The sequence below is a fragment of the Otolemur garnettii genome, unplaced genomic scaffold (genome assembly GCF_000181295.1).
Source record: "Otolemur garnettii isolate 467f Iridium unplaced genomic scaffold, OtoGar3 scaffold00008, whole genome shotgun sequence".
Lineage (NCBI taxonomy): Eukaryota > Metazoa > Chordata > Mammalia > Primates > Galagidae > Otolemur > Otolemur garnettii.
In genome coordinates this window covers 38,891,796-38,918,266 of record NW_003852403.1, presented here as the reverse complement: position 1 = coordinate 38,918,266, position 26,471 = coordinate 38,891,796, and the positions used below count along the sequence as shown (strand labels likewise).

Sequence of the window (26,471 nt, the reverse complement as noted above, 5' to 3'; positions counted from 1 at the left end):
AGGCGGGTGTATTGCCTGAGTTCAGGAGTTTGAGACCAGCCTGAGCTACTTGGGAGGCCAAGGCAAGAGAATCACTTGAGCCTAGGAATCTTAGGTTGCTGTGAGCTATGATGCCATAGCCCTCTACTAAGGGTGACAGCATGAAACTCTGTCTCGAAAGCAAAAAAAAAAAAAAAATATTTTTAAAGTGTTAAAATGGTTGTCTTTGGGTTTTTATTTATTTTCAAAATTTTGTGTAATGGGAATGCATCATTTTTATAACAGCAAGAGAGCTACATTACTATGTTGACAACAAGCTGAATGATAGAAGAATGAGATTTTAAGATAGGCATGCTTTCAGTGGTGACAGAGACAAGGTTAATTCTAAAATACCAGAGGCAGCTTTTGTGTTACAGGATTATTCATTATGCTTAGATGGATTTTCAGCATCAGGGTACAAGTAGCACCAGTTTTGTGACACAGAGCAAGGAGGCAGAGCTAGAAGGGCCTGGCAGATGGCAAGACCCTACAGCCTGCAGGCAGGTGGCTGGGAGCCAGGACCAGACGAGGGGAAGGGCACTGGGGGAGTATGTGGGTAGGGGCAGAGAGGAGCCAGCATTCACTGAGTGGTTGCTGAGTTTGTGCCAGGCGCTGTTTTGGCTCCTGAAAAATCAAGTGACAAAGACGTACATAGTTCTTGCCTTCATGAAACTTACACTCCAAGACAGGGTTTTCAAGCTTTCTTCCTTTCTCCTCCTCCTTCTTTCTTCTTCTTTTTTGGAAAGTGCCAGAGTGTAAGTATCTCAGGTTTTTTTTTTTTTTTTTTTCTTCAAAATTTTATTTATTTATTTATTGCAGTTTTTGGCCAGGGTTGGGTTTGAACCTGCCACCTTCGGTATATGGGGCCAGCGCCCCATTCACTGAGCCACAGGTGCCGCCCAGTATCTCAGGTTTTATGTGGCTGTGCAATCTCTGTCACAACTACTCAACTCTGCCTTTGTAGGCCAGCAAAAGCAGCCACAGACCATAGCTTGGGCGTGGCTGTGTTCCACGGAGTCTGTATTTGCAAAACCAGATGGTGGTGAGATTTGGCTAGTGGCCATAGTTTGCCAACTTCTGACCTAGGCGGAGGACAGACCATAAATAAGTCAGTAAGTCAATACGACAATTACAGATTATGATCATTGTCAGGAAGGAAATTTGAAAAGGCGATATGTTAGTGAATTGTTTCATGTTTTAGCCTTTACTGAGGCACAATATGCATGCAGTAACATGCACAGATCTCAAGGTATAGTTCTTACCGTGTTTCCCCCCAAATAAGACACTGTCTTATATTTATTTTTTCTCAAGAAGACACACTAGGGCTTATTTTCAGGGGATGTCTTATTTTTATTAAGTAAATACAACAATCTACATTTATTCAAATACAGTTAAGTCATCTTCTTCTGGAACCTGACAAGGGGAGCTGACCTTGTTGGTGTGGCTGGCACTAGTGATGTGTGAACTCCTTTCCCCTAGCTGTTTTCATGTGCGCAATAGGATGCCTGCGACCACAGTTAGCACACGTGCACAAGCACACCCGTGCAAGTGCGAATGGCTCAGAGAAAGGAGCTGTGGCACATAAAAGGTATTCCAGTCTTCCTTACTGCTCCGCACTGAAATGCATGCCGTGGCTATGCAGGTACGCAGCAGAGCCACACCCATCACTAGGTCATATTTTCGGGGTAGGGCTTATATTTAACAAATGCATAGAAATCCTGCTAGGGCTTATTTTTTAGATAGGTCTTATTTTCGGGGAAACACAGTAGAAACTCAGAACCCAGTCATGAAGGATTAGAATGATCTGTGCATCCACAGAGCTGGGTAAGGGAACCTGCATCCACATTCCAGGCAGAAGGGAAAGCAAGTACAAGATCCTGAGGCAGAAAAATGTCTGGTATCTTCCAGGAACAGAAAGGGATTCCATGTGATGCAGAGCAGTGAGCAAGGAATAAGGTGGGATGTGTGGGTAGAGGAATGTCCTACAGAATTTAGAGGCCATTGCAAACATTCTGTGTCTTGTTCTAAATGCCATAGGAGAGTGGTAGAGGGCTTTAAGCAGAACTAAAGGCCTGACTAAAGTTTGACAAAAGCTAATGTTTCACTTCTGGATTTTTCTCCAGTGGTGTTCATTTGGGGCTGGGAGACAGGGCTCTGGGGCTGGGATCATCCAGCCTCACCTGGAGTTGGGCTGGCCTGCAAGGAAAAGCCATAAGAGCACCATCACCATACACCAAGCACTGAACCACAGACATTGAGTTGTTTTGTAAAACACCTCTTTGATATGTTACTGTAACTAGATTTACTGACACCAGTTTCAGAGCACACGATTAGGAGATACTTTAAGAATTGTGCACTCTGGGAAGCTGAGGAGAGTGGATTGCCTGAGCTCGTGAGTTTGAGACCACCCTGAGCCAGAGTGAGACCCCGTCTTTAAAAATTGCTGAGCACTGTGGCAGGCACCTGTAGTTCCAGTTACTTGAGAGGCTGAGGCAAGAGAATCACTTAAGCCCAAGAGTTTGAGGTTGCTGTGAGCTGTGATGCCACAGTACTTTACCGTGGGTGACAAAGTGAGACTCTATCTCAAAAAGAAAGAAAAAGAAAAGAAGAAAAGAATTGTGCATCAGTCATAGACAAGAACCTGAAGAAAATCAGGGAGCAATCAGGGAGTTCAGAGTTCGTAGGTGAGGTCAGCTGGCAGGTAAGTAAGATAGTGAGGCGGGGGCTGTTGGATTAGGCTGCAGCAGGGCGTCAGAATGCACCTTTAGTGCCCCAGGGGAGACCTTTGGAGGAATGAGAGAAGTTTGGTTTGATTGTGTGTGGCTTGGTTCTGCTTTGATTTTCTGAAGACATTTTATAGGGAATAAGTTACACAGAGTGTCCCTGTAATGGTTAAAAGAGAGACAGATGAGAGAGAGAGGCAAAAAAAAAAAAAAAAAAAAAAAGGTGTGGATGAATAATTAGAGAAAATACCATTTAGGGTTCAAATCCCCCCTCCTTTCTTTCTCCCTCCTTCTTACCCTCCCTCCTTTCTTTTTAAAGTACACAGAGGGTGAGAGAGCAGGAGCAGGGAATTTAATCAGGGTGTGCCACCTTTATTAGGACTGCCATGGAGCAAACAAATACTAAACTATTATTCATGTTTATCTGACATTCAAATTCAACAGAGCACTCTGTGTTTTTAGTTGCAAAATCTGGCCATATGTGTACGCTCATGACTTTGGTTTTTCTACTTCCGCATTAGCCAGTGGAATCTCTTCCTATTAATTACTCCCTACTCATTGGAGGCAGCTGCCACTAGGAGGCAGCCGAGTGCTGTGTCCACCCAAGATGAGGCTGGTGTCAGCTTCTTGGAAACTCAGAGCCTCCCTTCCCCTCCAACCCTCTCTACATCCATTCCCAACTCGAAACACAACTTTCTACTGCCCATAGTCTTGTTTTATTAGAGTAGCTGAACTCTAAAGAAATACTTAAACTCCTGTTAAAATGTAAAAGGAACCCAGAATATAACATACAGCCTGTTTTCCTAATTAATTGCACTTAGAAATTAATTTGTCTTTGTTAAAAAACAAAAACAAAACCAAACTGAATTTAGCTTCAGCTAACTACTTTCAGCTCCTGTCATTCTCCTCTGTCCCTGCTGGCTGTCTGCCCCTCTCTCCACCCATCCCTTTCTTCCTCAGCCTGTCACTATGGTTACGTGGGGACCTGTTTCCTTGGCGCCCTCTCCATAGCCAGCTTCTGCAGCAATTTCCCCTATAAATCCCAGCTCTTCTAAGTTATCGCTGCCATCTATCCTCCTTCAATGGAGAAAAAAGGTCAGGGAGAGAGACAGCTGAGGTTGCAGCTCAGACATCAAAATTCTTTCTGTTAATAGAGATTTCCTCCAACTAATGTTTCCTCTTTTTTTTTATCCTTCCTTAGGAGGAACAGCTACTCCTGACGCCATACCTACTACTCTGGTGTCTACGTATATCCACTTGTAACAGTTATCTAAACACCTCTTGGCCTTGTGGCTAAAATAACACCGCGCAATGGTTTTCTTCTTTAAAGGCCTCCAGATCTAGAAGTTCAAAGGATCCCTTTAGCACACAAAAAAGAACCGAACACAGAACACCTATTCTGTCACATGGGGGAGACATCAACATAGAAAATGTCAACCTAATGAGTCTGGTCCACAGGGAGAGATTTTAGAAGACAGCCTAGGGCCTTGTAAAGAAATGCTAAAGGAAAACGCCCCCAGAATAAGAAACTTTCCCAGAGAGTTGGAGAGAAAACATTCCTAACAGTTTTCAAGCAGCAAAGATGATTCCAGAAAGTTTTTGGTACAATTGACATGGGCACAAAGATCAGAAACAGCAGTGTTTTGGTAAATATTTGGATTTTGATTTGTTTGGTTCCTGGTAATTTGAGATTCTGTAAGTTAGGTAATTTTCCATGCTTCTCATGAGATACACAGGATAACCTGCTCAAATTATGCAAATAGTCATTTGAAGGAAGAAGCAGAATTATGTTAGTCTCTTCTCTAATTCTATTGAAGCGATGATTCACAGGGCCCATTCTCAAAGACTCGCACCAAATGAACAAACAGTCCAGCAACATTTTAAAAAACATCATAAAAGGGCTGTACCCCACAGAAACATGTCTTAAAATCCCCATGTTTTTGCCCATCCATCCACTGTCGTATGCAGCTCTTTCTGGGTCTTTCTCTTCCAAAAGCGCCTTCTGATGTCCTCCTCAATCTAATCTGTGCACTACTTTGTGTTATTCTGCTTCCTAGGAGTCCCCCAAACAGGGCTCTGCTGGGAGGGCTGCAGGAGAGGAAGGAATTGAATAGAAAAAACGAGAACCTTCTTAAATTTGTATGGCCAGTGGAAGGGCTGGGAACACATTGACAGCAACAATGTGCCTGGTTGCACTTAACATTGCCTGGTTAGACTTAACACCTTTGATCAAAAAATATAAGTTTCCTTTGAGCATCTGAGCGTCTTCCCAGGCCTCCTGGGACAGTCACCTCAAGTACTCAAGTACTTGACAACTTGCAGTGGTACTTGGTACTTACTAAGACTCTACACACAGGCTATGTGAGTCTTGCAGTGTTCAAGGGCAGTAGCATTTAACTGCACTCAGCCTCCCTGCCCTTAACCAAAGAGAAAAGGGAGGCCATTTGTGTTGGTGTGAAGCCAGCTCTCTCACTGCACTAACAACCCTTACCTGCTCACCGTCACCTGAGTCGGAACACTGACCTTCCTGCTAAGAGGCTGGAGAGCAGAATCCTGTGGGGAAGATGAGAGCAGAGAGCTTACGGTATTATCCCCCACTTTTGTTTTGGAGGTGGTGGGCCTTGGCAATATAGGCAATGCCCTGGTAAATCTGTTGTGGCATGCAGGAAAGGGTGGGTGATTGTTCGTGCTGAATTGAATTAATTGTTGATATCTTGGCTGAATCCTTAGGAATCTGTCTCAGTCTTTAGGTTTACATGATCTGAAGTTGACATGCATGACTACTGTTCTTACTGTTCCTCTTGGAATGAACAGGCTTTGGGGGAGGAATCCAGTCTCTCCAGAGTCAATTTCAGAGAACAAAAGCTTCAAGAGGGATTGACTATGGGGTCTGTCTTCCGCTGAGTACAGTCTATTTAGAATACCAAATCCAGATGCTTTCTATTTATTTATTTATTTATTTATTTTTGAGACAGAGCCTCAAGCTATCCCCCGGGGTAGAGTGCTATGGCATCACAGCTCACAGCAAACTCCAACTCCTGGGCTCAAGCAAGTCTCCTGCCTCAGCCTTCCAAGCAGCTGGGACCACAGGCACCCGCCGCAACGCCTGGCTATTTTTTTGGTTGCAGCCATCATTATTGTTTGGCAGGCCCAGGATTAGAACCTGCCACCTTAGGTGTATGTGGCTGGTGCCTTAGCCACTTGAGCCATAGGCACCAAGCCCAGATGCTTTTTAAATTTTTTCTTCCCTTTCATACTTTTTCTTCCTTTGGCCCCTACCCCCTTTCTTAACATCCAGCTCAGGCAGGACCTTGACAAACCTTATTCAGCAAAACTAATTATTAGAATCTTGGTGGCCCCTTGGTATCACCTTAAAATTTTGAGCTATATTCTTGGAATCTCCAGAACAATCTTGCTGACCACTTTTTCCCCCACAAACCTCCATGCACATCAGCTGTACCTTTTCTGAAGATCAACCACCCTTTGTGATCCCAGTCTCCAGGAGTGTGGATGTCCTTGGTAGAGTCCATGGGCACTGTGGTCACTTGCTTGGGCCAGCTGGCCACGTAGACTTGTTCCGCTTGTTAACCATTGGGTCATGTACCCCTCCCCCCAAAAGGCTGACGTTCTCGCCCTCCAGCTGCCCTTCCTCAGCATTGTTTAACAGGCACCCAACCCTCCTGTTATTAAGAAGTGTGGCATGGTGCCATGTTTCAGATTCCAGGTAGAGTTTATCTAACATGCCTGGGTCAATGATTCTGGCATCCATCATAATAGATAATGGATTGTTTCTGGGAAGGGCCAAGAGACATGGTCAGAAAATATCTGAGCTCATCAATTCTGCCCTGACTCTCATTCGATTTGCTGTCAGATGGTCATATCTCTTGACCTTGCTCCCCCCACTCCACAATTGTGGTTGTTCCTGTTTAGGGGCCCCTAAACACAAAGCCACTTGCTATAGTGTAATAAGTATTATTTAGATTCACCAGAAATAACATCCTTAAACTTGTGGCTGCGAATTGCAGTAAAACAATGGTATCAGGTTGACCCTTTAAACTGGGAGGGGAGAAGATTTGGAAGGATACTGTTAGACTGACAGTGGTACCTAGAGATAAAGGAGACCGGGTTTAGATACCCCCAAACATGCTAGGTTATCGGGGATCAGTAATACATGGTACATGACAAATTTTATTTTATCATAAATAGCTCCTGAAGGTCTTGGGCTGTTCTCTCTGGCCCTTTCAAGCACACAAGTGCAGGTTGGTAGTGGGGAGCCTGGGACATTCTTCTGGGAGGATCCTCTTGCCACCTACCCTTTCTTCTTACCATGGAAGAGCCTTCTAGGAGGTGAGTGTGTTATAAGTGGTCTGTACTTTGTCCCCACATGAATGCAAATATTATAAACATGAACATCTGGCTCACATCCCTGATGACTGTGGGACATTTTGGCCTTAGTTTTAGGAGGGTGAAGCAAGAAAACCTTCATCAACCCAACAGTGATACCCCCAAGAGATGGCTGGGGTAGAATTGGGAAGGGTCTTAGCTCCTTTTAATCTCCATTATGGGGAATACTTCCCTTTAAAAAGGTTATCCAAGTATTATATGAAAATAATTTCTGAAAATCAAATAAAGGAATTCCAGTAAAAATAGCAGTCTCCTGCCCTGTCCCTTCCTTATCTCCTTCCCCTGGGGCAACCACTTCCAGCTGCTTGGATGCTTCTAAAGCTATGGACTGTATACTTCTGAATTCTAAATGGAGTAGTACAAATAGGTGAAAATGTCTTGCTTTATATGTTCTAGATATGCGTATGTTGATTTATTGTTAGGGCAAATGAGGATTTAACTTTCTCCCATACAACCTCTTAACTGCCCCTCCACTCCCATTTTCTTCTCTCTTCCTGTGTGGCTAGAGCATGAGGTGGCACAATACTGTAAACAGCAGGGGCTCTGGATCCAGACTGCCTATGTTTGAATTCTAGCTGTGTGACCTTGGGCAAAGGGCTTAAACTCTCTGTGCTTTAGTTTCCTTACCTGTAAAGTAGGTCATTGCCAATAATAGCACAAAGATTGAGGGATAATTGAGTGAGTGAAGTCACGGAAAGCAGTTGCATTGGCACATCCCAAGTGTTCCATAAGTATTAGCTGTAATTAAAAAATTTCTGTTAAATTAATATTCTGTGTTCATATTACCATAAACATCTGAATATTGGTCCCTACTAATAATTGCTTAGTTTTTCTAATTGTACAAGTTCTTTATTCTCTTGTTAATAATTGTTCTTTCACTTGCTTAGTTTTCTGTGTATCCATTGCTAATTTTCAAATCCTCGAAAAGGCTTTCAATACAAAAATATATCAAATAATCTGTCAGCTCTATTTTTTTCTCAGGACCTCCTTCCGGGAGTCCTCTACTGGCCTGTGTCCCCTGGTTCTTTTGCCATCTTTGCCGGCTGCTCAGCAATCATCCTGGAAGTGCCCTCTGCCATCATCCTCAGAATTTCTCTACTTCTCACTTGTGTTGAGTCATGTTTTCTCAATCCTAAGTTGTTCTTTATCTTGATTTGCTCCTTCATTTTGGGAAAGTACATCCTGTAGTAATTTCTTAAGAAAGGTTTGAGGAAGAAAATTTATGACACCTTGGGAGCCTACAACTGTCTTTTTTCTACCCTACAGCAGGGTGAAGGAAGAGGACTGGGGGTTCCACTGTTTGGTATGCAGGCTTTTAGAGAATCCATTTTTTTTCTTATTTGAGACAGAGCCTCAAGCTGTCCCCCTAGGTAGAGTGCTGTGGCATCACAGCTCACAGCAACTCACAACTGAGCCCATTTGTCCAACTCCTGGGTGCAAGCGAGTCTCCTGCCTCAGCCTTCCAAGTAGCTGGGATCACAGGTGCCCACCACAATGCCTGGCTATATATATATATTTTTTTTGGTTGCAGCCATCATTGTTGTTGGGTGGGCCTAGGCTGGATTCGAACCCGCCACCTTAGGTGTATGTGGCTGGTGCCTTAGCCACTTGAGCCACAGGCGCCGAGCCAGAGAATCCATTTCTGGCTGTTTAAGACCAGAGCTTTATGCTGCTCTCTACTGTGCCTGGTGTCCTCAAACCTGAGGACTTTTCTGGTCAGTTTCCCCACGGATCAAAGCCCTAGTTTCCTGACTACGGTAGTGATAGGGTGAGGGGGGCTCTACTTAATTGTGTCAAGCAGCAGAGGGGACCTATGGGTCTAACTCCTCCATGTAGGGTTCTTTGACCAATTCCTGTATCTTCCTGTGGAACTTTGTGAATCAAAAATCCAGAGCCTTGGGTGGTGCCTGTGGCTCAAAGGAATAGAGCTCTAGCCCCATATGCCAGAGGTGGTGGGTTCAAACCCAGCCCAGGCCAAAAACTGCAAAAAAAAAAAAAAAAAAAAAATCCAGAGTCTTTATAGGGTTCTATAAAAAGTTAATTTACTTCTGATTTATTTTTTAATTTTTTTATTTTTTTCTTTGAGGCAGAATCTTACTCTGTTGCCCTGGGTAGAGTGCCATGACCTCATAGCTCACAGAAACCTCAAACTCTTGGGCTCCAGAGATCCTCTTACCTCTGCCAGAGTTACTGGGGCTACAGGTACCAGCCACAACATTCAGCTAGTTTTTCTATTTTTAGTAGTGAAGGGGTCTTGTTCTTGTTCAGGCTGGTCTTGAACTCTTATGCTCTAGCAATCCACCCGTGTGAGCCACCATGGCCAGCCCGTTTACTTCTTTGTAAAATTTTATTTGATTGTGGAAGAGCACTTAATGTGAGATCAACCCTTTTAGCAAATGTTTAAATGTACAACAAAGTATTGTTAATTTCAAGGACAATATGGTATAGCAGATTTCTGGAACTTATTCATCTTGCATAATTGAGAGTTCATGCCTATTGATTAGCAGCTCCCTATTTCCCTGTTCTCCCAGCCCTGGAAACCATAATTCTACTCTCTGATTATGAGTTTGGCTGTTTTAGATCCTCATAGACATGGAATCATGCATATTGGTCTTTCTTTGGCTTTTTTCACTTGGAATAGTGGCCTGGAGGTTCATCCATGGTGTCAGATATGGCAAGATTTCTTTCTTTTTTTTTTTAAGGCTAATACTCTTCTGTATGTGTTAACATACACCACAATTATTTTATCCATTCTTTTGTCAATGGACATTTGGTTGTTTCCGTATATTGACTATTGTGGGTAGTGCTGCAATGAACATTAGGGTACTAACATCCCTTTAAGATCCTAATTTTATTATTTCTTAGACAATCCCAGAAGTGAGGATTGCTGGATAATACGGTAGTTTTGTTTTTAATTTTGGGCGGAGCCTCCATACTGGTTTCCATAGTGGCTGTACCATTTTTTTCATTTTCTCCAACAAAGAGTTTCAATTTCTCCACATTCTCACCAACACTTACTGTCTTCTATTCTTTTGATAATAGTCATTCTGACAGGTGTGGAGTGATAGCTTATGGTTTTGATTTGTATTTACCTGAAGATTAGTGATGCTGGGCATCATTTCATGTATCCGTTGGCCATTTATATATCTTTTTTTGGCAAAATGTCTACTCAAATCTTTAGTTCATTTTAAAATCAGTTTATTATTAAAAAAATAAAATAAAATCAAGTTATTGATATTAAGTTGTAGGAATTTCTTACGTATTTTGGATATTGACCCCTTATTTGCTATATCGCTTATCAATATTTTCTCCTATTGTGTAGGCTGCCTTTTTACTCTGTTGATTGTTTCCTTTGCTGTGCAGAAGTGTTTCAGTTTGATACAATCCCACTTGCCTATTTTTGCTTTTGTTGCTTGTGCTTTTGGTATTATATCCATGGAATCAGGGCTCAGACCAGCATCACAAAGTTTTCTCTTGTGCTTTCTGCTAAGAGTTTTACAGTTTCAAGGTGTGGTTTCTTTCTTTCTTTCTTTTTTTTTTTTTTTTGAGACAGGATCTTGCTGTCACCCAGGCTAGAGTACAGTGGTATAGTCATAGCTCACCGCAACCTCCACTGCCTGGGCTTACCGGTGATCTTCCTGCCTCAGCTTTCTGAGTACTTTTTAAATTTGTTTGCTTTTGATCTACCCCTGCCTGTCTTTAGGTGGCAGTTTTCCTCACTCTGTTATCAGTGACCACTCTTATTCTCCTCCAACCCTGTGCCCCTGTTTTTGTAGTGAACAATTGATAATTTCTTAATCTTATATAAAGTGCCATGCAAATACAACTTTGAGCTCCAGGTTCCAACTTGCAGATTCCATTCCTCCCGAGCCCTTCAGATACAGAATTCCTAAACATCTGTCAAGCTTCCCTGTTACGACTGTGATTACCCTTGGTAATACAGGTGAAAGCAGAAGTTAGCAAAGGCACCTTCTGGTTACATATCAAGGTGTTTCCTTGTCATTTTAAGTGTATTTTCTGTCATTTATTCATATATTCATGCATGTACACAACCCAGGAGTTAGGATCCTACCGCATATGAGCCTCTTTGTTGGTGATACAGTCATGAAGAAAACAGCCCCACCTGTAACCTGCATATTGCATCATATCAGTGTGGTTTTCATTAAGGCATTGACAAACATTTGTTTCTTTTCTCTACCACCTTCCAAACACATAGTAGGATTTCTCTATGACAAATTTCTTTGTCCCATTGGCTTTAGGGATGGCCATATGACTTGCTTTAGCCAGCAAAATATGAACAAGAAGGACATGTGTCAACTTCCCAGCACAAACTTTGTAATGTCACTTTGTCCCCTGCTATAGTTACTTAATACATGTGGGATTTTATATACTGGCTAGTCTATTAATGCATATGTTAATGTGTAATGATTATGATGACTTAAAACGGAGTTCTCAGTAGCATAAATAAGAAGTAAATCTGCCTTATTTTATTATTTTATTTTATTTTGAGACAGAGCCTCAAGCTGTCCCCCTGGGTAGAGTGCTATGGCATCACAGCTCACAGCAACCTCCAACTCCTGGGCTCAAGCGAGTCTCCTGCCTCAGCCTCCCAAGTAGCTGGGCCTACACGCGCCTGCCACAATGCCTGGTTATTTTTTGGTTGCAGCCGTCATTGTTGTTTGGTGGGCCTGGGCTGGATTCAAACCCACCACCTCAGGTGTATGTGGCTGGCACCTTGGCTTCTTGTGCCACAGGCCCTGAGCCTGATCTTCATTATTTTAAACAACTAAGATATGAGGGCTACTAAAGGGTTACCAGATACTGCAGCCTACACTGACTGATACAATCAATGTAAATATAGCTGATCATTAAGTCTCTAGTTGCAGATGCACAGGGGTTTAAAACTCGGTTCTTCTATCTACTAAATCTACTGGCTATATGACCTGGTGTAGACTTCCAAACCTTTCTAAACGTCAGTTCTTTTTCTAGAAAATAAGGATAATAATAGCATTGTTGGGAGAATGAAGTGACTAAATGCATGAAAAATAACCAGCACATGTCCTGTGCATAGCAAACTCTCAGTAGGGGTAAATACTATTATTTTTTTCAACCATTAACAACCATTTTCAGCCTACTAAAGATAGGTGCACAGAATGTAAGTCCCTGAAACTGAACTAAACTAGTTGAAATATAAAAGTACATCTAGGCTTGGTTCCCTTAGCTCAGTGGTTAGGGTGCTGGCCAAATGCACTGGAATTGGTGGGTTCAAACCTGGCCCAGGCCTGCTAAACAAAACAAACAAACAAACAAAAAAAAATAGTTGGGCACTGTAGTCCCAGCTAATAGGGAGGCTGAGGCAAGAGAATCACTTTAGCCCAAGAGTTTGAGGTTGCTGTGAGCTGTGATGCTACAGCACTCTACCAACAGCAACATAGTGAGACTCTGTCTCAGAAAAAAAAAAAAGGTACATCTAGCTTCAGAAATACCTTGACCAGACACTTAGGTGATATTTTCATAATCTGTCGTTCTCTGGCTCTTGGCTCTATTTTCCTGTGTGTTGACTTTTCCCTAGGGCAGTCTGTCCTTTCATGGTGGAGTGCCACTTGCTCACAATTCCAACATTGGTCCTGCTGGATTAGCCATACCCAGCAAAAAGACTGGGAACCACTGTTTCCCAGTAGTTCTGGGGAGAGTTCAGAGCTTGTGCTCATTGGCCCAGTGCCATCTTGATGCAGCTGTCATGGCTGAGGACATGACAGGAAGAATCATGTGTGGAAGGCAATGGGTTATTGCCCTGGGCAGAATACCGTCTTTTAGGAGATGTAGAAAAGAGTAAGTTCTTTAAGCTTTGTGGTGAAAATAATTGCATATATGATTATTTTGTGATAGTGGAGGGAATGAGATCTTTATATTTGGCCTTTAAAAATAGCATCTCTGCTTGTTCCTACTCCATTCAGAGTACTAGTCCTTCTTTACTAAACCGTGGTGAATTCTGTGCTAAAAATATTCCATTCCCATTTGGTACAGTGAAATGTCATATCCATTAAACACCAACATACCAAATGCTGCTTGCAGATACTTAGCCCAGCAAACCCAAGTCAACAGGAAATTGTGATCTTCCTCAGCTTGCTCACTCTGCACATCTTCACAGATGATCCTGAAGAATTGTCTAAGTCTTAACTATTATCTTAGAGCTATCCTAGAATTATGAAAATAAACAGCTCATCTATTATGAAGAAGGTGGTATCGGGCCAAGATATCTGAAACTTTCAAGCTGGTTTCTCATCCCCTCCCCCACCCCATGCTGCTATTATGCACAGAGAGTCATGGAATATTCAGACGACCTGGTTTAGTTTCAAGATGTTATGGAAAATTGAGGACCAAAGAACTTAATGTCTTGCCTAAGATAATACCTAAAATTTCAATGTTCTAGAGCTTTTGGACGACTTTTTCTACCCATCAGTTTGGTGTTTTTGACATGCCACCAGTAAGTCCAGTGTGATTATGTGTACCAGAGACTCCTAAATCCCATTTGGTGAGCTTGTGGAGGGTAATAACATCGAAATCACCCAGGGGATGTTTAAAAACAAAAATCCATGGATCTCCTTCTTTGAAGATTCAGATGTGGTGAGTCTGAGGTGAGGGCCCAGGAACTGGCATATTGAGTTAACTTTCTAGGTGATTCTGGGGGATACCCAGATTGGGGAACCATTATTAACAGAAATCAGTGTTTTATGTTCTATGCTTCTCTGCTGAAAGAGGCCTAGAGTTATTTTAGCTGCTGACTAGATACCTGGAGGAAAGCTTAGTCAGGAGAAGTCCTGAGCCGCTAAGGATCCTCTAAGATTTTAATCTGTAAAGGTAACCTCAAGGTGATTAAAGTATGGAGCAAGGACAGCATTAGCTGTCCCTGCCAGATAGAGATTGATTTGAAATGGAAGCACTTCCATGCGCAGAAGGGAAAGTGATCTAGAAACATTTGGTCTATCTTCCCCCAGAGATGGGTGGCCACTACATCAGAATTGGCAGCTTGACTTCTCTTGGGAAAACATCATTTTGAAACAAAGGATATCAGTTTAAATATTTTAAAACAGAATTTGAGGGAACACAATTTAAAGGTGCATATTGAAAATGTAAACGTGAATCCTCATGAATAATAGACAAAAGATAGGAGATACATTGTCAAGTTTTGCAACTAAGAGCTGGAAAGGATCTTTGAGACCTTTTAGTGAAGGGATTCTAGACCCATCTGAGGGTGTGACCCTCCCCTTAGCAACTCTGGCTTTCTAATAGAGGCTCTCAATAAAGACCACACCTCCTACTAATAGCATTTGTCATTTTGCCTGTCTGGCATCCTTTCCTTCTTTTTAATATCACTCCAATTTGAATCCAGGGAATCGCTCTTACCTTACTATCAGTCCATGTGGTTCTCACCCATGGGTTCCAGTGATGGACACATCACTCAGGTTTGGTTAATTCTACTAACAGAGACACTGTGGTAGAATTGCTCCATTCTGTCTTTCAATGTCTGACTTTCATTGACACGAAAGCCAGGCAGAAATTAACAGGTATATTACACATAACATTCCTTCCAATGGCCAGGCGTGATGGCTCACGCTTGTAATCCTAGCACTCTGGGAAGACAATGTGGGTGGATTGCTTGAGCTTACAAGTAAGACCCCATCTCTACTAAAAATGAAAAATTGAAGCAAGAGGATTGCTTGAGCCCAAGAGTTTGAGGTTGCTGTGAACTATGATGCCATAGGACTCTAGGGCAACTGAGTGAGACTCTGTCTCAACCCCCCCTCCCTAAAACAACAACAAAAAATTCCTTCTATTATACAAATATTGACCATATAGCAATACAAGCAAATTTTATTAAAACATAAGTAATTTTCTGGAGGCCAAAGTCCCTCAGTGTTCCCCAATAAGAATGCAAATGCTGACCGGCATGGTGGCTCAGGACTGTAATCCTAGCACTCTGGGAGGCCGAACTGGGTGGATTGCCTGAGCTCACAGGTTCGAGACTAGCTTGAGCAAGAGTGAGACCCCATCTCTACTAAATATGAAAAACTACTTCAATGATTATGTCAATGTTTTGCCTATAGTTGATGTTCTGTAAATATTCATAGAATAAAGGAGCAAAGATAAAAATAAAGAAGAACTGAGGCAAGAGGATCTCTTCTGCCCAAGAGTTTGAGGTTGCTGTGAGCTATGAATCCACAGCAGTCTACCAAGGGTAACCAAGTGAGATTCTGTCTCCAAAAAAAGAAAATAAATAAATAAATAAAAATAAAAAATAATAAAACCACAATTTGGTAAGAGAATAACTGAAGTTTAAAAAAATTAAAAAATAAAAGAATGCAAACGTTTATCCCAGGTGTTGGAACCTGGTATCTTCCACGCTGGAGCATGAGAGTGCTGCTGGGGTGGTCTGTCCACTTTGCTCTGCCCGTCTGTCTGTCCCCCTCTTGGTGGGCTCTACTGCCCCACCTGGGGTTTTGTCCCACCTCTTCATCTAGGAGTCTATAGACATCCTCAGCTCTCACAGGAGAAAAGGGTGTGATGGTGTGTCGAAGTCTCCTGCCTCCCTGACCAATGAGTACAGGTCCTACACAACAATGTACCACTTTTGCGATTCATGCCAACTTAGCAGAATAGAGTGGTAAGGGGCAGGCTCCTAGGTCAGGCTTGCTAACTGTGTGTTCATGGGCAAATTACTAAACTCCTCAGTAAAACTATTTTAACAGTAATCACCTACTGGGATACTTCTGAGGCTTATGTAGTATTTAATCTACAAACCCATTCTATTACTTTTATTATTCACATTTTATAGATGAGATTGGTTAACTTGCCCAAGGTCATAGAGCTAGAAGAGGCCACGCTGAGATGCAAACTTAGGTCTGCCTGACTCCTAAGCACATGCTGTTACCACTATGCCTGCTGCCCCAGAAAGAGAAATCTTGAGGGCACCAACAGGATTGACCTACAGGCAAAACCCCCCAAAAACACGAGTCATATTAGACACTTTCTCCTTTTAGACTATTATGGAACTTACTTTTACCTCCTTTAAGTCAATTTTTGCATGCTAACTTTTAGAAATAAGCTCCACCAGTTTGTAAACCATTTAAGGGTAAGGACAACTTTTTGTTCATTTTCATTTTCTTGCTATTGTCTACTGCAGGGCTTTGCACATAGTAAGTGTTCATTAAGCATCTTCAATAAAGTTGGGCTTGTTATGTCCATAGGTGTAAATACCTACCAATAGCCTTAACTACTGGGGACACTTCAATTCGTATATTAAAGATATTTTATTTAGAATTGTTAAGTGTGTGTGGGTAGACAGCGCCAAGGGAATGAAGGACAAATGACAGTTGTCCTGGGATCTGGCACCGTTAAGAGGACAAATTTCTGGGACACAGTATCGCTAGGGATTATTGCTAAAAGCTTCCACTAGGGAGGATGAGCCCTCTGGGGCATCTCTGAGTGGTACTGTTCCCTCTCTGGGGATAAAAACTTCAAAGGGTCTAGACTTTATGAAAGTGCTAGTATTCAGCTTCCTGCCCTTTTTGCTCTCCTTGGGTTCATTAAATCAGTTCTCCTTTTACAGTTTTGTGGACCAGGTTTTAGGTAGATTGCCAGTGTGTGTTTTTTGTAAGGATTTACGCAGGAAATAAATTATGCCTTTTTCACCTGCCAGCCCACCTGGGGTTGCCCCTGGGGAGCCAGCAGCCCATACAGGCCTATTCTTTTGGGGTAATCCTGGTAGATTCTTTGTGGGGCTGGGAACTCCCAGAAGGGGATGTGGCTGCCTCTCAGCTGTGCACACAGGAATGCTGAAGCCTCTGGGCTTAAGCTATTTGATTTCCGCCAACTTTATGAACTCCCTACAAAGGAGGACTATTCTAGGGGCTTAAGGGTGGGGTGGATGGAAGAATCACACATATGCCTAAAACACAAATCTTGACCCTCAGGGCTGTGTAATCCTGGAGAGACAGATACATCAACAACTAACCGAAACATAAAACAGAATGAATTATCAGCCTCTCTCATGGTAAAAGCAATGGACTGAGAAATCTGAAGAAAGGGGAAATCAAATCTAACTGGTTGGAGGAGAAGGGCGAAAATCTCAAAAAGTAAAAAAGTCGGGAAAGGGCATTGCACGTAGTCAGAACAGGCTGAGCACAGAAGCGTGTAGGTGCTCAGATGCACAGGGATTAGCAAATCGTGTGGGTACCTGGAGCATGGGTCAGGCGGAGATGCTGGAGTGGGAGAAGCAGCTGGACCTGATCTTGAACTCTACCTTCAGGATCTTCTAGGACCATGTTAAGACTTCCTAAAATGTGGCATCCCTTGAAGGCCAATTATATTAAAATGTGTTTACACCCACATTATAATTGACATGTAAGAGCTAAGTTGAGCGGAGCTGTAATTCATTCCATGTACCTAGAGATAGGGGCCCAGGACTGATGCCAGTCCAGAAAGAGTTTGGGGTGAAATGAGTATAGAACTTAAGATGTTGCCATGATAACCAGGGATGTAATCATTTTTCTAGTAATTCCCTTTTATTTTAATTTCTAAAAGTATTGGTTCACAATACAATTGGAAATACATTAGAGATTTTAAAATTTCCATGGTCCAAACAATTTTAGTCCGTTAGAATTTTTTTTTTTTAAGTTGAGAAGCACTAGTCTGGTTCAGATAATATTACTTTTTTTTTTTTCTTTTTTGCAGTTTTTGGCCAGGGCTGGGCTTGAACCCGCCACCTCTGGCATATGGGGCCAGCGCCCTACCCTTTTGAGCCACAGGTGCTGCCCAAGATAATATTACTTTTTGAAGAAACTTGAGATTGGAGATGACAGAAGAAAGAGTCAGTGAACTTGAGCATAGAGTAATAGAAATTATACAGTTGGAACTGCAGAGTGAAAAAGAGATTGAAATGTCTAGTATTTCCCATCATATCTACATTAGAGTAAATTATACCAAAACATTCTGGGTTAGTTGTTTAGATAATTTTGTGGCAGGCAAGCACAGAAATCCATCCGATCTAATTTACAACAAAACAAAATTTGTGTGTGCACGAGTGTGTAGTTGTTACTAGAAGTTGACAGAAGTGCCTTGAGGGAGTCAAGGCAGGGAGCTACATCCAATAAAGACCTGTTCCCCTTGCTCCAACTTGGGACATCTGAGAGGGGACAGCCCAGCTCTGAGCTCTCTAGGAGGTTGCCTGAGGCTCTGACTGGAATTTCAGCTCAGCTGGCTTCTCCCTCTGCCCAGACCTGTTCTCTTCTCCTCTTTTCCAGGTGTTGACCTCAGCCTAAGTGCTGCTTAGTAAATGTTTGTGCATTAACTTCTCAGAATCCAGTTCTCAGGTAGCCTGACCTGGACAGCCACCCCTTCCCTCTTTCCTCTCCCACCCCCACCTTCCACGTCCGCTTCCTCTTTGCTCTCCCTTCCCTCCTCCTTTGACCTCTCCCTCCCTTAGACTGCAAAGCTTCTAACCTCTGCTTCTAACCTGAACTTGTCTGTCACTCTCTTCTCACTTTTCTGACTAGTTTCTTCAGATCTTGAGGTGCATGGGCCAGTGTGGCTGTACCACCATCACTGTGCCACCCGGACACCCCTTGTTAGGCTGATGCCCTCGTCTTGCAGCTGCTGTGGGTATCAGTTAGTAGCAGCTCCCATGCGTACCCTTCTCTGGAGGATTGTCCTTAGCCAACTACAACCTTCTCTCCTGGAGATGCCTGACAGGTCATGCCCTGCACTCCTTGGCCAGGGATTGTAAGACGAGGGGGGACAAAAGTCCATCCTTCTCATCCTCAAGGCAGGAGACATTCTGTACAGTTCTTGCTCTAGAGTTCCCCTGGAATCGGGCTCAGGCTGGACTCTTCCCATCTTGGCCCAGTGCCTCCCTACCCTACACAGTCTTTCTCACCCCCTTTACAGGCGTACCCCTCCCTCAATAAAGCCCTTTGCTTCCTGGGAGCCTTATTTAAGTTCACCTCACAAACCTGGGTGCCTGTGGCTAGTTGTCCCAACCTCTGTTGTCTTAATTCCAAATAACCAGGAGGGAGAACTGGCTTGGCTCAGGCTGAGCCCAGCCCGACTTCTGGGAGAACACCTGGAGTTTATTCCAGGTGACCAATGGGGGTCCAATCCAGGTACAATCTTCTATGGCTAGAGAGGGGACAAAGTTAAACAGGATGGATAGAAGAGGATGACAGGTAGAGGAGGCAAGTCTCAGAAAAGGCTAGTCAATTCCTGCAAAAGAAGACCCTACTGCATGTCCAGCTCCTCTGCTTTTCTTGGCTATTGGCTGGGACCTCACTCTGCCTCCTCATTCCTCATCTCTCTCCCCATCTGCAGCCCAGGTTCAAATTGGAGAGAGTGTTATTGAGAGTGGCACCATGTGATGGAGAGAGGACTGGGTTGAGTATTAGGAAGCCTGGAAGATGGTCCTGACTCAGCAACTCACTTCACCCTCTGGGTCTCAGGTTCTAAGGTAAATTACAGAGTCAGTTTGCTGGTTTCAAAAGTCAATGCATCTCTGAAAATAAATGGTGAAATCCAGGTCTTTAATCTCTGTGTTCCCAAGCTCAGCACAATGCCTGGTACAGAGTAAGAACACTCAATAATGTATTATAAATAAGAAGCTAGTCTCTAAAACATGAAATGACAATGAATTGCATTAAGACCATAAGGTAGAGCATGACCCCAAAGTATGCAATATTTCGAGTGTGGAGCCTGTAGCCATAACTGGTACTATGATGAGGGTGCAGTTGTGCCAGTTCTGTGTTAAGTACTTTACTGGTATTGTGTAACAAATCACCCAAGACTTAGACATTTAAAATAATTTAAGCCATTTTATTATGCTTATAGAATCTATGAGTCAGGAATTATAACAGGACACCAGTGGGGCTGACTTTTCTCTGCTCCGCAAAGTCAGGGGCCTCCGTTGGGAGGATCTGATGTGGGGTAGTGACCTGATAGCTGGGGTTGGAGTCACCTGGAGGCTTCTTCACTTACAGATCAGTGTTAAGGATGGCTGTCGGCTGGAACCTCAGCTGGGGCTGTTGACCAAAGTAGCTACAGTTTCTCCAGGGGGCTTAGGCTTGCTGGCCTCTGGCTGGCAGGACTTTCTATGTGGCTGCTCAGGGCTCCAAAAGCAAGTACTCTCATTTACAAGCCAGAAGAAAAGTTTCATCATTTTTATGGTCTAGCTGCAGAAGTCAACTGTATTATTCCTACCACGTTCTATTACAAGCAAGTTATAAACTCATCCCTACCTAATTATAAATGAATTACATACCACCTTCTTATGGAACATGTGGGATGGGACATGTAGTTGTGCCCAGGATGGGACACATAACTGTGGCCACATTTGGAAAATACAATCTGCTGTGCATGCACTATCTCATTTAACCCTCCTATTATTCTTGGAGGTAGGTATTATTGCCCTCTTTACAGATGAAGAGACTGATTTCAGCGGGGGTAAGTAACTTGCCTCTGGCCAAAGCCAGTAGTAGCAGAGCTGAACTTAAACCAAGTCTGTACTAAGTAGGTGTTCTCCAACAGCCCATGATGCTGCTTATAGGAAAAGGGAATAGAAGAAAGTAAAAGGCATTCACAGGCCACTTCCTCCTATGTGCAGGATCAGGACTGCGTAAGAATTCTTTTCTACCATATCCTTGATGTCAGGGTTAATCTTTCCTGTATGGGTAAAGGAATCTGGTTCTTGTGCATAACTTCCCCGGGTGTTGCTTCCTGGAGACTATGTAGATATTGTATGTACCATTGATGCCTCAAGTCTCCCAGATATGCATCAAGCACAGGGGCTGCCATCTGCCCACCCCGAGCCCCGTCCTGCAGCAGAAGGGTCTGGGGAGCAGTGAGCAGGAGCAAGCGCTGATCCCTTCTGGGAGGGCAGCACACAGAACCAGTTTGTGCCAGAAGTGCCTTCTCTGCCATGATCCCCTTCTGAAATAGCATCTTCCCTTTAAGTTCAAACAAGGACCATGTGTTTTAGGAAGTCGTCTGGAACGTTTAGATGGTACTTGGCACACACAGCTTGCTGTGTAGGTTTTTGTGTTCTAAATCCCCAGTTGGTCCTCTAGGCTTCCAAAGGACAAGGACCATGCTGCTAGTCCTCAGTTCTCCTCCCTTCCCTGCCCTCCCCTCCCCCATAACAATACACCATTGTTAGTAGGTACTCAATAAATACTGACTGATTAGGTCAGAAGGCCTTATAAAGTTTATTGTTATATTATGACAGGAGGACATGGGCTTCTTCGAAAGCATTTTTTGAGAGCCTACTACATCACAGGCATTGTGCTGGGTGCTAACAACGCATGTGACCCAAGAGCGGGAATTTAGAAAATCAAATGTAAGCTTTTGGACACTGCAGCAGGTAAATAACATCAAAATTGGTATCTAGAAGCGAAGCATCCTTGATCAGATTAAGAGGCCTTCATAACGGTCCATTAGAGGCAAGTGCTGTTAGGTCACAATCTCTATCAGCTGTCAGATGAGTCTAGAGTCAGATATTTAGACAGTCCCTGAATAGGATTTTTAAAATCCTAAATCTTGATTTTTGTTTCTCCCGTAACTTATCTGAGTAATGCTTCTAGCTGAGGCTAGCAGACAGAAAAGGATGAGTCTTACTTACTGTTCTTTATTTCAAATTAGTTTTCTTGTCATAGGCAAATTTCTCTTCCTTTCTTTGAATTTGTTACTCACCACTTCACCTAAAAATGTCCCTAAAAGCCATGACCTTTGGAAACACCTTTGAATGCCCACCATCGGCTGATACATGTACAACCAAACTGTTCATACATTCGGAGTGATCCATCTCAGTGTTTTCGCTTCACTCATGATTCATACCATAAATACTTGATCCACATATAAACGTATCATATAAAACTATTTCCTCCATATGCCATCAAGAATAAAACAACTCCTGTAAATAATTACCTTTGGGATATGAAAGAAAATGTAAACATTTTATTTGGCAGTTGTTTCTGAACACATGAATAAATAAATGGAAAAGTACATATTAATATTTCTTTTTGGAGTAACAGATACCATTAAACGCTTATTTACACATCTTCACTGCAAAGAACAGTTACACAACTGAATTTCGTCTTATAAAAGGTAACTTCCCACACCACTGGACTGGACGGTTAAGGATGGAGATACTGGTAGTGCTTAGTTCTAGCAGTCTCAATGTTTGAAAGGCATTCATTTGCAAGTGTGATAAGAAGAGTCATCATGCATTGAGTTCATCTGGGTCATGTACTGTAGAAAGTTTCTGATGGCAGCCACAGAATTTGGTGTCTCATGCGCTTAGGTCAACTATGACGTGTTTGTAAATCTGCGTATTTCCCTTAAAACTGGAAGCAAAAAGAAAATTACGCTTATTAATGGACACATGTGTGAAGGATCGTGGTGCCTGAACGTTTAATTCCTGAAATTTCACAAATTTGGCTTTTTCTGCATCCCAGTTATATACTTGAGTAAAGGAGTAATCGCTCCCAAGAATTGCATATTGGTAACTATTTATCTGAAGAGGCTGGAATACCATAGATCCTCGCGATGGCATCCTCTGAACATCCTGGAATGAGGCGCCTCCCCATTTCATGACTTTGGAATCACCAATGAACCTTGTCAAGCAAATGTACACATCGCCTTTCACTGAGAAGTGCTTTACGGCATACACATCCTCCATGTTAGGAATGTCAGTTTGGTTAGTGAATAACTGTGTTGCTTTGTTCCACTGATAAATTACAGGACGCTGGGAACTACTGGACAGGATTAAATGAGGCGTTCTGAGTGTCTGCGGCGTTCTGACGATTTCGAGATATTCCACATCGGTGTCCCTGTACCACGCATGTAAGGATTGATGGGAATAGAATCCATTTCCGTTCCATTTGTAAATGGTAGTAAACCCGGCTTTCGAACTGTCAGCAACGACAAAATACCAGTTGTTTTCAATCTTGAATGTTTCGATGTCATTGGGTTTTCGAATTTTGAGAATTTCAATATCCTGGATTTTTATGAATTTATTTGCAAAACTGTCCCGCTTATAGATGTGAGAGCCACCAAACAGCTGGGCCACAATAACATAGAGCTGAGTGTCAATGACTATAGGCTTGCACACTACAGTGGATGTGCCTGGGGAAAGACAAACGAGAGGTTAGTTGCACGACCATCCTCTTTTGGAGTGTGCAGACATGCAGGTGGGGGCCATGCAACTTCCACCGTTTAACAGCTCGAAATGAGATCTCTGTGGTTGGTTACACAAGGTCACTCTCCAAGGCCTGAAGGCAGAAGTGTCCTGAAATTCTGTCTTTGCACCTCATGGAGCCTTGTTACCAACAACGGAGTCGTCATGTCACCTCCAGCCCTCTCTGTATGTTCAGGGCACATGGCCACAGTCTGAGTTTTCTCCTCTTACTTCTTGAAGAAAGAAAGCATCACTTCACCTGCCACATCACGGATCAGCCATAGTAGTTCTAACACAAACTACCATGTATTGAGTACCTACGACTGCTTTGTCAATTCACTTTGTTAAATTTTCCCAGCTATCTTAACAGAGAGATATAATGTGTCATTATCCTCCCTTTTCCAGATGAGTAAACCAAAACATATAGAGGCCAAGTTCCACCAGCAAAAGTCAGATGTGGGGACTTGGCACCCATACCACAGAGGTTACAGCACTGGCCACATGCACCAAGGCTGGTGGGTTCAAACCCAGCCTGGGCCAGCTAAACAACAGTGACAACTGTGACAAAAAAAAAAAAATATAGCCGGGCATTGTGGCAGGCACCTGTAGTCCCAGCTACTTGGGAGGCTGAGGCAAGAGAATTGCTTAAGCCTAAGAGTTGTGAGGTTGCTGTGAGCTGTGATGCCAAGGTACCCTAGCGAGGGCAACAAAGTAAGACTGTCTCAAAAAAAGAAAAAAAAGTCAGATTTGAGATTCGAACCTGGGCTTACCAGCATCTCTTTGTTTTAAGGCCAAACTGGGGAGAAATTAACCATTCCAGGGCTTCCCAATTCCCACAAGGTTCTAGAACCATCCTATGAAGTCTAGAACTGTGAACTGGACAACCCACTGCTCTGCCTGTAATTGTTTTGCTCTAAGTGTGAGCTGCTTTTTTTTTTTTTTCTAGAATAACCCGACTTCCCCCGATGAAGGAAAGAGATGCCACTCGTCACTCTTCTGGAGCTTCAGGTCACTCACTGGTGGCAGGAGAGATGAAGAGGAACCCTTGAGAAAATTGTAAGAGGGTATAGCCATGGGCAATGTTCCTGATAGTTATTTGGAAAAACTTCAGAAAATAATACAGGGTCTGTCAGTGGTGTAGGCATGGTATCATTTTGGTAAGAGTTTGACATTTATCAATAGATTCTGACTTCCTAGAGGGAACTTGGCTCTGAGGAATCTAGAGACAGGTCAGGAAAATACAGGACGGAGGCCTCTTCTGACTGCAGCTCTAGGGACTGTGAGGCAGAATGTTCTGTATGAACTCTTTCTACTAACTGGTTCCATCCATAGACAAAATTTTTTTATTCGAGACTCTTTTCACAACTAAACTGATTATGTGACTTTGGGAATATCACTTAACTTTTCTGGGGTTGAGATTTCTCTTTTGTTTGTACAATGAGGTTTTCAACTAGATCAGGCATGGCCACTATATTTCAGTAGTACTTGGACCAATGTTGATCAACTGATTGACTGTGACTACCTGGAGAACTGTGTTGAGAAGGATTCAGTGGCCATGTCTGCACTCTGCGAGAAAGAGTGCCACAACAGACTAGCAGTCTAGGACGGGGTAAGGGATAGTGCCTACGTGACACAGCTCTGTCATCTACTGTGATTTAAATGTTTGTGTCTCTTGAAAATTCATGCTGAAACTTAATGCCCAAAAGAAAAGTATTAAGAGGTGGGGTCTTTAGGAGATGATTAGATCATGAGGACTCCACATTCATAAAAAAGATTAGTGCCCTCACAAGGGCTTGAGGGAGTCTGTTTGCCCCTTTTGTTTCTTTCTGCCATGTGAGGACACAGAAAAGGTGCCATGTTTGGAGTGGAAATCATAGATTTCCCTGCCTCCAGAACTCTGAGAAAGATATTTTTTGTTTATACATTACCCAAGGGATAATTTGTTGAGGGATTTTTGTTATTACAGTAGGGACTAAGACATCATCTTAGACAAAATAACTCTGAGGCGCCCTCTATAGGTCAGCAAATGTATAATTCATTTTTCTTTTAAGTGCTTATCTAAAGAGTCATTTGAAGAAATTGATTGTACACAGGAGAACCTAGTTTAGACCACATGTAGCCCCGCTGCAGTCCACCCGAAAACTTACAAGGGTTTAAGGAGAATGGGAAGAACAACCTTTTTTCTTTCTTTCTTTTATTTTTTGAGACAGAGTATCAAGCTGCAGCCCTTGGAGGAGTGCTTGATGTCACTGCTCACAGCAACCTCAAACTCTTGGGCTTAAGCGATTCTCTTGCCTCATCCTCCCAAGTAGCTGGAAACACATGTGCACCACAATGCCTGGCTATTTTTTAGCTGTAGTTGTCATTGTTATTTGGCAGGTCCGGGCTAGATTCGAACGTGCCAACTCTGGTGTATATGGTTGGCGCCTACCCTCTGAGCTACAGGCATTGAGCCAAAACAACCTTTTTCTTGAGATAGGATTCTAAAAAGGTCTCAGCTTAGAGAGAATCCCTTCATCTAAGTAACCTCAGTCTCAAGCAAGCCCCAGACTTGTTTTGATCCTCTGAGCAATGGAGCTGATGGCCACCAGCAAAATCTAATTATGACCTTTCTGAGCCTGGTCTAAAGGGTGACCTTTTATGGGGAGGTTTGAGTACTCTTAGGAGATGATTTAAAGGTATTAGAAGCTAAAGCTGATATAAAAGTTTCAGAGGGAGTTCTGTGTTCTAATTTACATTATTTTAAACACCGTTGAAGTTGGACAAAACTTAAGAGATCACCTAAGTGTAAGTTTTCATGGAAAAAACTGCATTCCATGGCCAAATTCAGTATGAAAAATACTGGGAAAAGGGATGGGTGCTGTGGCTCACGCCTATAATTTTAGCACTCTGGGAGGCTGAGGCTAGAGGATCCCGTGAGCTCAGGAGTTCAAGAATAGCCTGAGAAAGACCAAGACTCCATCTCTACTAAAACCAGAAAAATTAGCTGGGCATCATGGCAAGTGCCTGTAGTCCCAGTTACTCAGGAGGCTGATGCAGGTGTATCACTTGAACCTGGAGTTTGAGGTTACTGTGAGCTAGTCTGATGCCATGGCACTCTAGCT

The 26,471-nt window shown here is 42.9% G+C and overlaps 2 protein-coding genes and 2 long non-coding RNA genes across 5 annotated transcripts in view; 1 reads left to right on the top strand and 3 right to left on the bottom strand.

Moving 5' to 3' along the window:
• Positions 1 to 1,013: 1,013 nt before the first annotated feature.
• LOC111723125 lies at positions 1,014 to 6,382 on the bottom strand. Its single transcript, XR_002771733.1, has 3 exons — positions 6,202 to 6,382; positions 5,233 to 5,294; positions 1,014 to 1,100 (listed from the first exon to the last, which is right to left on the bottom strand). It is a non-coding gene; the product is annotated as an uncharacterized LOC111723125 (long non-coding RNA).
• Positions 5,234 to 26,471, top strand: part of LOC111723126 — a 26,829-nt gene continuing 5,591 nt past the window's right edge. Inside the window, exons 1-3 of one of the 2 annotated variants that reach the window (XR_002771734.1) lie at positions 5,234 to 5,325; positions 22,932 to 23,033; positions 24,314 to 24,423. This is a non-coding gene — a long non-coding RNA (uncharacterized LOC111723126). The remainder of the gene's footprint in view (positions 5,326 to 22,931; positions 23,034 to 24,313; positions 24,424 to 26,471) is intronic. The other variant, XR_002771735.1, reaches the window with a different exon arrangement.
• LOC100946576 (leucine-rich glioma-inactivated protein 1) overlaps positions 22,124 to 26,471 on the bottom strand; it is a 41,363-nt gene continuing 37,015 nt past the window's right edge. Inside the window, exon 7 of the mRNA XM_012801446.2 lies at positions 22,124 to 23,315. The gene's annotated coding sequence lies outside the window, so the exon portion shown is untranslated. The remainder of the gene's footprint in view (positions 23,316 to 26,471) is intronic.
• LOC105886341 (leucine-rich glioma-inactivated protein 1) overlaps positions 22,124 to 26,471 on the bottom strand; it is a 7,245-nt gene continuing 2,897 nt past the window's right edge. The window contains exon 4 of the mRNA XM_012801445.1: positions 22,124 to 23,315. Coding sequence (XP_012656899.1) covers positions 22,480 to 23,315 — 836 coding nt within the window. The 3' untranslated portion in view covers positions 22,124 to 22,479. The remainder of the gene's footprint in view (positions 23,316 to 26,471) is intronic.